This window comes from Hippoglossus hippoglossus, chromosome 8, assembly GCF_009819705.1.
Source record: "Hippoglossus hippoglossus isolate fHipHip1 chromosome 8, fHipHip1.pri, whole genome shotgun sequence".
NCBI lineage: Eukaryota > Metazoa > Chordata > Actinopteri > Pleuronectiformes > Pleuronectidae > Hippoglossus > Hippoglossus hippoglossus.
Genome location: NC_047158.1, coordinates 1,378,915 through 1,393,682, shown reverse-complemented (window position 1 = coordinate 1,393,682; position 14,768 = coordinate 1,378,915). Strand labels below are relative to the sequence as shown.

The following is a 14,768-nucleotide window of genomic DNA, read 5'->3' as shown; positions in this document are numbered from 1 at the left end:
ACTTAGTTATTTTTCAAATGCTAAACCATGAGTTAAATTCGTCACCTTATATGTTTAAATCTCTGTTTATTAGGCCATAATTAGTTCCAGAATGATGTAGGATTTACTGGCATCTAGTGGTGAGGGTGCAGATGGCAATAAATTGTGCAACTTCAAACCTTGTGGTAACACAACAACCATGGGCTCTTTTAAGTTGACAAGCATTGAATGATTATGGATGAATGGATTACATTATCATCAGCTATTTTGAGATGCAAATGTCCTGCAAAACGTGGAATTGAAAAGATGTTGGTTTCTACAACAGGACTGTATTAGTTTGATCTAGATGTGTCTTATAAACTGTCATGAGAGTGTACACAGCTTAACCTATACTGTATGTTACTGCAGCAATGACAATGATTAACTGATAAAATGATAAAACACACAGTTATGATTAAATAACAATAACACACTCAAATCAACGATCTGAATACTTGTATATAGCTGTAGATGACTGTAAATAACCATTGAAAGGTTATTGCTATTAATAGCATTATTAATTGGGATTGTGAGCTGTGACGCGCAGCAAAGGATAATGAGATGCCTGGTCAGCATCCACAGGATAGGAGACGGAAAGAGAGAGAGAGAGAGAGAGAGAGAGAGAGAGAGAGATTGAAATGATCAGTTTTCACAAAGACTTTCAAGGACTTCACCCATATTTGTATTTACTTATCAGCCAGGGTTCTAATAACAAGCAGGAATCAGGGCCATTGTTCCCTCATAATATTTGAGGTGTAAGGAACGTCTTGGTGCAGTCCCACAATTTGTATCCAAAGTGAAACACCTCTGAATGTGGTAAAAACATGTTTCAACCCATCTCTAAGAATGGCTGTAAATATATGTGGTTCTGTGATTGATAACTCACAGCATAAAACATTTTTCATGCAACTCATACATGTCATTTCCTACCAGGCCGCCAAGTACATTCAGTAATTCATCATTTTATTCTCAGACAGTGGGGATGAAAATTCAATTGCACATGTTCTATAGTGCAATACAGAACATGTCCAATTACATTTTTAACTCTTGACTTTTTACTTATTTATATAGTACTTACATGTCTGTTTTATATGTGTGTATGTTATCCACTGTTTTTGATGTGTGATCCACTGGAGACATTTCATTTCGTTGTGCACTGTACAATGACAATAAAGGCATTGAATTGAATTGAGACAATACAACATTCACACCAAGTCTTAGAAGTCAAAGTCCACATGTGCCTTGTTGTACTATCACTGTCAGGATGGAGCGGCACTAAACTGGAGGGTTACACATCATTATCACTTAATCACGTGGGATATTTTTTATTGACATTACTGTATTATAGAAAGACACTGCAACATGGGCCAACGTCCCAGTGCATAACCAGCACCTTGTGGTGTGGAGGGCGAACTGCTTCCTCCCAGCAGCAGTGTGAGTTCAGACCAACCCACCAGCTGCTGCTACTGCTGCTACTGCTGCAGGAGGAGTGCGTGCTGCCCACTGACACCCTCATCCGCCACAGGACGATACCCACACTGATCTCACCACCAAACAAGATGCCTCTTCCCGTTCAGGTGTTTAACTTCCAGGTAAGTTTCTGCCACCGCCGCGTATCAGCGAAGGTCGCTGGGAACTGGACGTGCTAATCAGCACCAATGGAGTTAGCTAAGTTAGCTTGCAGTTAGCTAGCTAGTTTAAGCTATCGAGAACTACGGCGGTTGCGGTTCGAGATCACACCGCGTCAGTAGTTTCTCGTTTTCTACCAGTCGTGTGAATTCATTTCCACTAGTCACCTTCTAGTGGCCCTCATTCTAAAGCCGCGGCCCGATCCCAGTCACGGTGCATCTTGGTGAAATGAATGTAAGGACTAGCAAATGAATGTGATACTTAATTTGTGACTCCTGTTTGGAGCATTAGATTCTAACAAACGGAAGAACGTCCCTCGCGTTTTCATGAAGACGTTTTAAATGACCGTGTGTCAGCCGAGAAGCCAAGCATTTTCAAACTTCACCGACTATCTGAATGGATTTGTCAGCTGAAGGCTAACGGCGAGGTGAAGGCCTCTGGTGGACAATAACATCAACAGTGAGGCTAACCGAGATGTTGTAATGGTACCGCACACAGGCTAAACAACAAATAACTCGTGTAGTTAGCTGTCGGATGTGAAGCAAGAAATGTTTTTTCAGCCAATGCTAAACACCAAGACGAACATTTGCAACTGCCGTCATCTGCAGCTAGCGTTACCAAGCTACATACCCGTTAATAGCAGACAGTTATATTAGCCTCGAATACTAGCTAGTGCTGCCACATATGTAGCCATTAGCACTACTTCTGCAAGACGTTTCCGTCACTCAAGCTAATGCTATTTCACTGTCAGTAACCAAAGTATGAATGTGTCGCCCTACACTTTACCAGCAGGTTAGCGCGCTAAGAAGCTAACTCCTGCTAACGTCCCTTCAGGACAACAGCAGGGACATGGTAGCTTTACTGCTGCCAACAGTGTGTCCAGTGTAGGACAAGACTGACGAGCTGGTGTGACGGACTGTTGTTCACTGGTGACATTTGCATGCACTTTATATCCATGAGCAGCACAAGCTTCCCAATACCACATTTGCCACAAAGCTGATGACCACTAACAGCGATGTAAACCAGCTCTTGGTGCAGTTATTCAGTAGCGACAGGCTGTATTTGATAGCATTTGAAATGAATTCGGTATTACTCTAAGCTCCAGTGATCGTGATACATGTACCACTGCTGATGTGAAGCCCTGTGTTCCACCTGACACTGAGACTTGACGTACAGCTGCTGGGGCCTACTCCAGAGTGAGATCAGTGGGAAATGCAGCCCTCTTTGAGCATATCAAGTTTTTTGGCGTCATGAAGCTGTCTCACCTTTTAACTGGGGTAGATCATGATAACCCATGCTGCCTAGTTGTCCTCCTCCTGAGCAGACACCAACGACTAGTAAATCACATTCCCGGGAAAACGGAAATCAGCATTCCTACAGGGTGTGGACAAATAATAAAGAGCAATAGATGTTGTGATGAGTATAACTGTTTGGCTGTTGCAGGTCGTACATTTGCTTGTTACACACAGAGCAAGTGTTTGCCAGTACAATTAACTAAAACATGACATCATAGCTTAATTTTAACTGTGCAAAGAGTCTTTCATTCTCAACACGAGTACTGTCAGTATCTGTACTTTTACACTCATATTCTGTCACTGCAGCTCAGAGTAACACAAAGACTTGGTTAAACGCTGTCTTTTATCAGAAAAATAATCCACACACTAAATGCACTGTCTCATCGCTCTAAACTTTTTTTTATGTGCATCACATACTCAGAATAATTTCTTTGTCAACATACAAACATGTTCCTGTGTGTATATTTAAATCCTCAGGCTTCTTTTAATTCATTTAAATAGTTCCAGAGGAAAATACAAGTCTTGTGTTGAACTACAGAACACTTATTCTATTCTTATGATGAGGTATGATTATATTTTTCACAGTTCATCTTGTTGAATGTCACTTTCTCCTATCGCTGTAACTGATCTTACCCCAGGTATCGCAGTTTCCACTCATGTCATATTAGTTCCTTTATTCATGATTCTTGCGATGTTGCTTGTCGGTAACGACCCTGCTTCTTTCACATGATTTTGTTTGTAGCCCAGTTTTAAAAAATCCCTGCAGATAACATGGACAGTTAAGTTGATAACCAGCTTCACTATTCAGGATGGCCGATGTTAGGCTCAGTGAAGCTTGCTAGCCTAAGTTGAACTTGCCCGGTGCTAAAGCCCCAGATCTAGTTTAAGGTTACTTATTTGAGAAGCCAGCATCACCTTGAACAACAGAAGTTAATCTTTACAAGCTTTGTAATAGTTACAAAGCTCAGCTGCTGGCACAGGCTGCTGAGTGCTCTTCGTTTTGGTTGTAAATATTCAACTGGTTGACTGTATAAAATCCTCGTTTCTTCTTACACCATCAGAGCAAACCAGAATGATTTACATACATGTTCTCAGTTCTCACTAAATTTACTACAGTATTATATGTTGTAATTTTATTTGAATGGGGATCAGATGTTGCACTGTGACGTCTGCTAAACACTGTTTCTGTGTTTCTGTCAGGGGTCTGTGGAGCCGATGCAGATTGATGCAGACCCCCAGGAGGACCAGCAGAATGCTCCAGACGCCAACTACATAGTGGAGAACCCAACACTGGTATGAACTTGACAGACTTTCACATACACAACTTACACTAAACCATAATGGCAGTACACCAGTGACGTTTGTACTTACTGTCATGATTTACATGAAACCTTAGTGGCAATGATGTGAAGACATGTTGTTAAAAGATTCAATCGTCACTAAGGTATAAAGCTGTGTGTTCAGTTTTTCAGCTGCAAACTTTTAAGCCTGTTTCAAAGAGACACAACCACAAACAACAACTGTGATGTAAACAGAGGCCAGTGTTACAAAAAAAACTCATTGATGTGATGTTCTCTGCTTCTGACAAATTATAATGTCACCTGGACTTTTTAGTGGAGTGGTTTTGACATAGTTTTAATGCGTCTCATTTTGTGTAGGATCTAGAGCAGTATGCAACCAGCTACAGTGGATTAATGCGCATTGAGAGGCTTCAGTTCATCGCTGAGCATTGCCCTCAGCTACGGGTCGAAGCCCTGAAGATGGCCCTCACCTTCGTCCAGAGGACCTTCAACGTTGACACATATGAAGAGATTCACCGCAAACTCACCGAGGCCACAAGGTATTGTAGTTGATGAGAGAGAGCCTCTTTTTAGTGCAAGCGTAAACAGAGCATGCTAGCAAAGGTAATGAAGTCTTACCAAATGCTGATGGAGGGGTGGGTGAAGTGTGTGAGTCCACAATACACTTTTGGAGTATCAGGGGTAAACTGGAGACCACTTCTTATAATGTAAAAATACAACAGAAAAAAAACTGCCTCCATACTCCTTTAGCCTAAATGTCCGTTGTTATCCTCCTGCCTGGAGCTGTGTTCACTTTCGCAAGCAAACACCGCACACAAGCTCTCGCCCAAGGGGTGCGTGAGACAAGCGAAAACTTGCGTTAAGAAGCGGTAGCATCGCCAGTTCCAGAAGCCTCGCTGCATAGCGGCAGTTACTGCTGCAGTAACTCGCGGATGTTGTCACGTGCCCCTTTGGCGAGAGCATAGAGGCGCGTGCGATGTGTATGGTGAACGCGGCTCCGGGCTGAGGATGACGGCGGACATTTAGGCTAAAAACATGGTGAAAATGACGCCGTTTCGAGTCAAATTTGACTTTCGGGGCTTCAGGACACTTGGATGTCACCACAGAAGCAGTGTGGAGGCATTTTCTTTTTTTCTTCTTTTTTTTCTGGTTTGAAGAATCGGTCACCAGTTACTTCAATAATATTGGATTTTGCTGCAACCAAGTTTTTCTGTGTATTTCTGCTTTTGTCTATGTAAACTAAACTATGCACAGTGATAAGAGTACACTACTGAGCCTTTCATAGACTCAGCTAATATATTAGCAGATATGAAAACTTTTATTTTACAGAATTAACCATGCTGATAAAATTTGCATTTATATATGCATTTCACATAAATAAACAAATCCTAATTACATGTTTATTTTCTAAATCAAAGTTCTACATATTCGTGTTTTTTTTCTTTTTCTTTAATTATTTATAGTAAAGTTTATGGTTAAACTGTGAAATATCAGGCCTAAATAACCACCTGTTGCTTGGTAATAGCAGAAGACAAGGTGTTGATCTGCACAAGTGAAAGTGTAGATTATCCAGTCCAATAAACATAACAGCATGAACGGGGTGTAATATTTTCCTACTGTTCCATTCATAGATTTATAATGACCAAACTGTTTATTTTAAAGAATTAATTGAAATTGAAAAGATTTAACATTTTGCAGCTTATATCACGCTTTTAGGTTCTAAATCTGTTTACTTTTTACTTATAATAACAAAAATAATAATAACTTTTTTCTTGTAATCCTCTTTATTTTTTAAAAACGTTTATCTAAGATTACACTGTATCAGTATCATCTGGTATAAAAAAAAAAAAGATCATCTTTGTTGTCATCTGACAAGCCTCAGCTCAGTGCTATGGGAATGTGAAAAAGTGAATGTGTAATCTAGGGGGAGTTCCAATATACAGTATGGCACCACAGTCTGATGGCCAATACTTTGCATTGCTTTGTCACTTATAAATAAATTGTCACTTATAAATAAATAAATTTGTGATTTTCTTTTTTTACATACAGGGAGGTACAAGGTGTGCCGGACACAGTGCCTGAAGGCGGGGTTGTTCCTCCTCCCTTAGATTCAGCATGGGCCGAGTCTACACGGAAAAAGGCTCTGCTTAAACTGGAGAAGCTGGATACAGATCTTAAGAACTACAAGGGAAATTCCATTAAAGAGAGCATCAGGTATGATGGCAGAAGCCCTGGTGTTCACAGTTCATTAGCCTCAGTGCAAACCAGAAAGGTTTTTCAAAGTCTATTCAACGAGAAGAAGTTCAATCAAGTTAATAATTGTTTATGGACTACAGCCATACATGGAAGATTGAAGTCAAAGTGGGGTTAGATGAGCAACAGTAAATGACCATTTCACCACCACTTAGTCACTGTGTTTGTGTTCAGACGAGAAGCAGCTGTTCTGAGACTACAATGGTATATGTTGTAGCTAGCAAACACTATCTGGGCCTTACACCATCAAAGATACTAGTATAACAGGCCCTGGTAACAAAGTATGAAAGATTTTATTATTGATTAGATTCAGTGCTATTGGTTCTGCTCTGGATATTGGATAAATAGAGAAAATGCATTTCCTGTTTTGTCACTGCAACATAAAATTTATCTTGCAAATTTTATCCATCCAAATCTGTTTCTGATTGAGACATTCTTCTATAATGTATTTTCACATTTCACTATCTAGAAGAGGTCTCTAATGCACACGCACACACACACACACACACACAAACAGAGACATAATTCAGTCGGAGCAGGGGTGAATATAGGGATTTTGGGCTAACTAATGCACATTAAAAAGAAATCCTGCTTTCAAGCTTTTATTCAAAAGCTCAGTTTATAGGATTGGGGGCAAGTCTTTAAGCAGAAGTGGAAGATTGCATTCATAATTAAGTTTTCAGCAGTTTATAATCGCCTGTATCTACTCACACTTTAAGTACCTCTGCTGATAATAAACGATATGATTACTGTTGAAGTACCAGATTAGTAAGTGTGTTAGTAGTGTCTTAAAGATACCCATCTCTCGTTGGTCATTAGAAACTGCTTGGAGAGCCTGACTTATAACACTTCAGTGTTGTCCTGAAGTGACTCTCTCTCTCTCTCTCTCTGTATTTCCTCCCCAGGAGGGGCCATGATGACTTGGGGGACCACTACCTGGACTGTGGTGACCTCAGTAACGCCCTCAAGTGCTACTCCCGAGCCAGAGACTACTGCACCAGTGCTAAACATGTCATTAACATGTGTTTGAATGTCATCAAGGTATAGCAGGATGCAACCACAACACTCATCTGCTGCATTCATGTCATATGGCAGTAACTGTAACCATTAGTGGTGGAGTTATGAAGGTTTCTTATGGTTTACTGGATCAATGCCTATACAAGCATGTCAGACCTTACCATTATCTGTTATGTACAAGCTTTGGATGGATATCATGAGTTAAACCCATTGTGTGTACAGGTGTAGTACAGTGGATTTATGTACAGGTAAGCAAAGTGGGGTAGAAGACTGAATATCTGAACAAGTAAATCTCCCCTCTGGTCCCACAGGTTAGTGTTTACCTCCAGAACTGGTCCCATGTACTGAGCTACGTCAACAAGGCAGAATCCACGCCAGAGATAGCAGAGGTGAGCACTACCCTCCCACTGGCCAGACCATATTTCATGTGCACAGTGCAGCATTTAATGTTACCACAACATAGAAAAACTCGATTGATACATTTTTGACAGTAAAAGAGAAACTGAAGTTTTCATTCCAGCCTTAAAGAGCTTATTAGTGTGATGCGTGAGTTAGAGTGCATACCTTGAGTTGATGCCATTTCTGTTTCTTCTTCTTTAGCAAAGAGGAGAGCGAGATAGCCAAAATCAAGCAGTCCTCACCAAATTAAAGTGCGCTGCAGGTAAGACAGCGTTATGCTCACCCAGTACAACCTGAATGTCATAAAACGCTTGTGAGAGTGTAACAGCTGCTCAGTCTATTTAGCAGTTATTAATAATTTTGGTAAGATATAGTTGTATATATTATTTTATTATTTTGAAGTCTTATCCTGTTTTTCATGTGTGTCAGGCCTTGCAGAATTGGCCTCAAGAAAATACAAACCAGCTGCCAAGTGCTTTCTGCAGGCGTCCTTTGACCACTGTGACTGTCCAGAGGTGAGTTGCGGTCAGCCAGTGGGTCCAATGGTACGACAAAAAAATGTGTGAAAGAAATGTCATTGTTTCCAAAGTCTCTGTTCCTCTTGTCTATAACTCACTCTCTGGAGTTTCCAAATTAAAACCAGCAGCATTTCCAAAAGTTTCTGTTTTAGAGACTCGAAAACTCAGTTGTAGTGTGGACAGCTTAGTGCTAAAATACTCAAGAGTTTAACTGAAGTTTGAGGTTTCAGCAGCCAACTTCCCACTAAATAGGCTGTTAAATATCAATTTTATATGTGGTAAATCAGACTGCTGAAGTTTGCCTAGAGCGAGGACTGTGCATAGTTAGGTCAGTTGCACCATCCAAGTTTAAGGCTACTTCTTGCTAAGAGCAGGCATAAATGTTGTAGCTGGTCAGGAGCAGGTGAAAGTCAAAATCTAGGCCAGTAGGTGGAGTAGTAAAGTTGGAGGCTACACAATGTGCCCGAGCCAGATTTATCAGCTGGTCGAATGGAAATGGACCAATATGAACCTTTCACAGACATTTAAGTGTCTGTGTTTAAAACTTATTTTACAGAGTAAACCGTGTAGAAAAGAGGTGCGTTTAGGTTTACATTTTATGTAAAAATCACTTTCCGTGTAATTATAATAAAATGTATGGTCAAACTGTAAAATATCAAGCTTTAAATACATTTCTTTGTCATAAGGGTTTGACAACGACATCCTAGGAATAATGAACACATTCTTACTCATATATCAGTATATGAAAATGTTCACCCCCTATTAGTATCTTTATCGTCCCCCAAAAGGCCACATTGGTCTGGCTCTAGTTGAGAATTGGCTTTAGTTCAGTTGGGGTAGTTAATGTTGAGACTGTTCTACAGCCCTGATGACTACACTGGTGTTGCAGCATAGGCGGGTGAAATAATCATTGTACAGTATGTGAGGCCATAGTGTACTGTAAATAGTTTTAAGATACTTGTACTTTCTTGTAAAGCATCACATAAGATACAGTAGATCTGATCTATGAACTCACAAAGGTGTAATGTGGATGTTCCACTGTGTTTGGAATTGTTTTTCCTGTGGATAATGTAATGTTTAAAGCAAGAGGATAGTTGGTCATGCACTGGAGATGTATTTGTGACTACTCACTGGAAAAGGCTTATTTAACTGAGGAAATGGCACAATTATTGTTTCTTTACACCTTACACTACTTACTCATAGTACTGTTGTTTCTATGTTTTTTATTAGATTTTTTTATTTTCTTTACTTAACTCAGTTCACCTTGTATTATTCTGCACAACATGTTGTGTAGCTTGATACGACCAATTTTCATCCTGAAATGCTATTGCTGTCAAACCAGGATAATATTCACTTAATAAACTTATTCAATGCACTGTTAAAAACCTGATTAAACGTGTGCATGTGTGTGTGTGCCTTGCAGCTCCTCTCACCCAGTAATGTTGCCGTGTATGGGGGTTTGTGTGCTTTGGCCACGTTTGACAGACAGGAGCTCCAGCGCAACGTCATCTCCAGCAGGTAGGAGCTGGCAGTTTAGTAGATGGCAACTTAAACATATCTCTGTGCATGTAATAAAAAAAATGTTTTGTTTCTGTCCTCAGCTCCTTTAAGTTATTTCTAGAGTTGGAACCTCAGATCCGTGACATCATCTTCAAGTTCTATGAGTCGAAGTACGCGTCTTGCCTGAAGCTGCTGGATGAAATGAAGGTTGGAGCTGAAAACTCTGTGTTGAGACTACACACAGTGTAGTTATGACACAACAAAGTGTCAATTTGTTTAGTCTGTACAGAGGTTTTGGGAGCACATCACATGGCAGTACATTTTGTGATAAAGTATGTATTGAGATGAGTGACTGTGATGTTTCCTCCAGGATAACCTCCTCCTGGACATGTACCTGGCCCCGCATGTCAAGACACTGTACAGCCAGATCAGGAACAGAGCCCTCATTCAGGTGAGACAGACTCTGCTTTCCTACCTATAAAACAGAGAGGAGATCACTTTAGTACATGAGAGGGTAGATCACATCCACATGGCAGTATTATTATCATCTTTTAAAAATGATGACGCTTCTTCATTCTTCTTTGATTCAGGGTTTGTCTGATATCGAATATTTTACTACTGTTTACTAACATGCCAGACGTGTCAGGTGTGTGTACATTGTTTTGCGGACATTTTGCCTGGTCCTCACAACTGACCAGGGCTTTTTGAGGGTTAAGACTTGGCTCTAGGGTTTAGAGTTAGACATTTAGTTCTGATTGGTTATATTAGGGTAAAGGGCTAAGAAGGAATGCATTATGTCAGTGAGTGTCCTCATAACCACAGAAAGACAAACGTGTGTGTGTGTGTGTGTGTGTGTGTGTGTGTGTGTGTGTGTGTGTGTGTGTGTGTGTGTGTGTGTGTGTGTGTGTGTGTGTGTGTGTGTGTGTGTGTGTGTGTGTGTGTGTGTGTGTGTGTGTGTGTGTGTGTGTGTGTGTTTTCAGTATTTCAGCCCCTACGTGTCAGCAGACATGACTAAGATGGCTCAGGCCTTCAACACCACAGTAGCAGCTCTGGAGGACGAGCTCACCCAGCTCATACTGGAGGGGCTAATCAATGCACGGATCGACTCCCACAGCAAGGTAGAGAACCCACACATATGAACATTTTTTAAATTAGTCACTTCTTATAGAAGTCCCTATAAACCGGTGCTATTTCATTTGGATAGATTCTGTATGCGAGGGACGTGGACCAGAGGAGCACCACGTTTGAGAAGTCACTGCACATGGGCAAAGAGTTCCAGAGACGAGCCAAAGCCATGATCCTCCGAGCTGCTGTGCTGCGCAACCAGATCCATGTCAAGGTAAACAAAAAACAGGGCCACCAGTTTCCAAACTTCTCGGTTTTAGCGGCTCTAAAACTCTGGATTAGTGTGGATGCCAAGTGTATCTGTAGCAGAGTTTATGTATTTTCACACGAAAAAACGTAGTATTGTGGATGTAGCCTTATTTTAACCTCCAGTGATTAGGTGTAGATAGCTGATAAACTTTTAAATAACTTCATATATTATGAAATAATATTCCAGTTGACTTTTTAATGAAACCAAAAGATTATAAAGTGTGCACGGTCAGACAATTGTTGCCCTCTGGGATCTAACAGGACAACAAATCTGACCAAAAAACTGACCTACATATAGAATGATAGAGGAGATCACAGCAGTACCTTGTCACACAATCAGCACACGTCATTTAACCTACCCAGGCGAGTACTAGGAAAACATTTCATCAGCCATTTAATATTTCACAATTCAAATGAAAAAATCTAAATGAATCCTAAAATACTGCATTCATACTAATTCATTGATAGAATTTTCTAACATGGCTCCAACATTTTCTGACCCTGAGTCATATTTGTGTATAGGGCTGGGGCCTAAAACATTGATTTGCTTAATGTGCATCGACACCTTGTAAGGAAGGTGGCTGCTCACTGTTAAAGCATGGATTCACCCGATTCACCTGAAGCGGAAAAAAAACAGCCTTGATCATCTAAAGCACAGGTCACCAATAGGCGGACCGCGGTCCAGATCCGGACAGAGACACCGTTCTATACGGACCTAGACCTATTTTGATAGGAGCATTTCTATTTTATCCTGCGCAACTTTTCTCGCATTTAGTCGTCTGTAGTCTTATTTTAACCTGTGCAGCTTTTTTGTCTCTACGGTAGTAAATCCTGGCAGCACACAGTAGAGTTTACTTCTCTCACTGAACAAGAGAAAGTGGGAAACAAAGAGAAAAGGAGTGTTAAAGCTGTGAAGTTGTTTAAATTTGTTGAGATGTGAAATGTAGATAAGCTAAGGGGAAACTCGAACTACATCTTTTCATTTATTTATTAAAATTAAGCTCTTTATTTTGTTTTTAAATGCAAACCTTATTTTACTTGAAATGAGAAAAGAACCTACATTTATTATTTAATTATTAGAGTACCCTCCAGTTCAATGGGAAAATTAATAATAAACATTGTTGAAATAATATTGAATTGTACTTTCTTTATTTTATTTGACTGTCCGTTTTTACTTCATACAGACATTGATACAACTACTAGGCTACTCCAAATTATATTGCACTGAATCATAACGCATGTTAGACATTAGGATGTTTCAGACCTTTGCTTGAGGAAATTCTCTCTAACTGGACCTCTTTGAATTTTAATTGAGTACCTCTGATCTAAAGTAGTCAGAGACCATTTTTTATTTATTTAGGTGTTGGACAGCTTAATGTAGATTGATATATATCTTTTCCTTGTATCGAACAGGCACTTGCACTCAATTTATTTTGAAAAGATTTTGTAAGGGACTGTAAAAGGCTGGGCTAGTTTTTCTTGTGGAATAATGCCTTGCAGTGCCTACTTAGTTTAATGTCATATTTGTTTGTACTTAAGACAAGATGATTAAATAAATAATAATGACAAGTTTTTAAATACTTTAAACATTGACACACTTCTCAATTATGTTCCAAATAGTTTTTCTAATCAAAGTTGTAAATACGGTTATTTTGTTGATGTGTTCAGTTACACATGGCATCTATGTGGGATCCCTCACATGTGGCTCTCTCTGAAGAATCTATGTTCTTTCCCCTGTTTAAAGGGTTTTTTTTAGGTAGTTTTTCCTTACTCCTGTTGAGGGTTAAGTACAGGAGATGTCACACCTTGTTGAAACAAATTGTGATTTGTGAATATGGCCTATATAAATAAAATTTGATTAAACTTACACCAGGCGTAAACATAGCAGCAGTGTTGTGATTTACTACTAAAATGCATTAGTGTGGATGAAGCCTCAGTCTGCTCCACATGAATCCATATTATATGAAAAATACAAAAACCCCTGTCACTTTAACAACCATATTGATGATAACTACTGATAAATGCAGCATCTTTGAGTAGAAACTCTGTGACACAGCAGACACTAAATAACAAACAAATGTTTGAGTGCCTCACTCCTATCGTCTCTCTTCCTCAGTCTCCACCCAGAGAAGGCAGCCAGGGGGAGCTGACACCAGCCAATAGCCAGACCAGGATGAGCACCAACATGTGAAGAGGATGTCCTCTTCATCGTCTGCACGCTGACTCTGCTGAATGAGAGGAATCACCCAAACACCAACCACCCCATCCTCAGTTTCTCAGCTGAAGACAGAAGCGACACAATATAAAGACTCTATAGTTCTCTGTTGATCTTTTGTCCCTGTATGAAGATACAGGGAATGAAACCTTTTGTTAGTGTGATGTTGTGGAGGTTTTGGACAAGATGAAAATGTTTTTGATGAAAGTGCAGTACTTATGCTGCAGGTTTACTGGTAGGCTAAGCACTTTGTTCTGCTCACACACGTTGGAGGCCTCATTAACACAAACATGGTTTTAAAATAAAAACGCCTGCCGAAATGTACACTTCTGTCGTTTTTACGTGTTGACTCCATTGTCAGTTTTGCCAATTGCTGGAACTTAGTGATTTGGGACAAAAGTGAGGTAGGATGATGCCCCATTGTATCCACTGTATGTACTGTGGCTCTGTCAGACCTGTTAGGTACAGTGTAAGCTTGAAGCAACATTTAATTCTATGGTTTAAACACGGTGTCTTCAGTGCTGCTGCTGTGAGTTTCCCACTACAGCCCAAACTGCTTCTGTAGAAATCACCTCGTCGTAACTGTTGGAGGTTTTCTTTAAAGATCCCATATTGTGTAAAATAGATTTTCTGGGCTTTTACTATTCGTAATATCTTGAAAGGGGTCAGTAGGGACCCTGAAAGTGTGAAAACAGTCACTTCGCAGAGTTTTTCACTCAGTCCATTCTAAGAAATATGATATCGAAACATCTTGTTTCGTACTTCCTCCCCCGTATGATGTCATTCGGGATCACCCAGCTGTATATGTGGCTGGTCTTCTATAGCTGCAAACATAACTTGAATTTCAGCTGTGTTTACCAGCGTGAATGCGACCGGTGATAGGCCTGGTCGCGTGTCACTCAAAGTGCAGGCAGCCAATCAGAGGAGGGGCTCAAGAGGCAGGCGAAAACAGCCTGTTCTGTCTGCAGCTCCAGAGAGAGGCAGAGGAGAGGACAAGCAAATACATTGTAGCAGTTTTTCGACTTTAAAACACTGATATATCATCTAAGTGGTACCATTACTTCAAATTAAATCCCAGAAATGTGTAAAATATGGGCCCTTTAAAAATGCTCCAACTGACAGGTCAGTATAGACAGATTTCTGCCGCTCAATCATAAAAAGTTCAGATTTTCACCAAGCATTGTTATATAGAGTAACATTACCACGTACTGTAAGTGTGTAACTACATTTAAAAGGTGTCACATCTGCC

At 40.1% G+C, this 14,768-nt stretch overlaps 1 protein-coding gene across 4 annotated transcripts; it reads left to right on the top strand.

Annotated features, from left to right (window-relative positions):
* Positions 1-1,455: 1,455 nt before the first annotated feature.
* gps1 (G protein pathway suppressor 1) lies at positions 1,456-13,843 on the top strand. 4 transcript variants are annotated; one of them, XM_034593244.1, is made up of 15 exons: positions 1,456-1,474; positions 1,514-1,610; positions 4,143-4,235; positions 4,601-4,782; positions 6,293-6,457; positions 7,402-7,537; positions 7,825-7,902; positions 8,114-8,174; positions 8,342-8,457; positions 9,854-9,948; positions 10,032-10,137; positions 10,301-10,381; positions 10,911-11,048; positions 11,135-11,269; positions 13,421-13,841. In XM_034593244.1, the coding sequence occupies exons 2-15, from the start codon at positions 1,578-1,580 to the stop codon at positions 13,493-13,495; spliced, it is 1,494 nt and encodes a 497-aa protein (XP_034449135.1). In that variant the 5' UTR covers positions 1,456-1,474; positions 1,514-1,577; the 3' UTR covers positions 13,496-13,841. The 4 variants fall into 4 exon arrangements, with proteins under 4 accessions (XP_034449135.1, XP_034449136.1, XP_034449139.1 ...); XM_034593245.1 differs by lacking the exon at positions 1,456-1,474 and having other exon boundaries at positions 1,520-1,610; positions 13,421-13,843; XM_034593248.1 differs by lacking the exon at positions 1,456-1,474 and having other exon boundaries at positions 1,520-1,610; positions 8,342-8,427; positions 13,421-13,836.
* Positions 13,844-14,768: the final 925 nt, after the last annotated feature.

Excerpts from the sequence above, each read along its gene's own strand:
- gps1 (XM_034593245.1), top strand. The coding sequence starts at position 1,578 with ATGCCTCTTCCCGTTCAGGTGTTTAACTTCCAG. Across the intron at positions 4,783-6,292 it reads AAACTCACCGAGGCCACAAG|GGAGGTACAAGGTGTGCCGG; the intron begins GTATTGTAGTTG and ends TTTTACATACAG. Across the intron at positions 11,270-13,420 it reads GCAACCAGATCCATGTCAAG|TCTCCACCCAGAGAAGGCAG; the intron begins GTAAACAAAAAA and ends TCTCTTCCTCAG.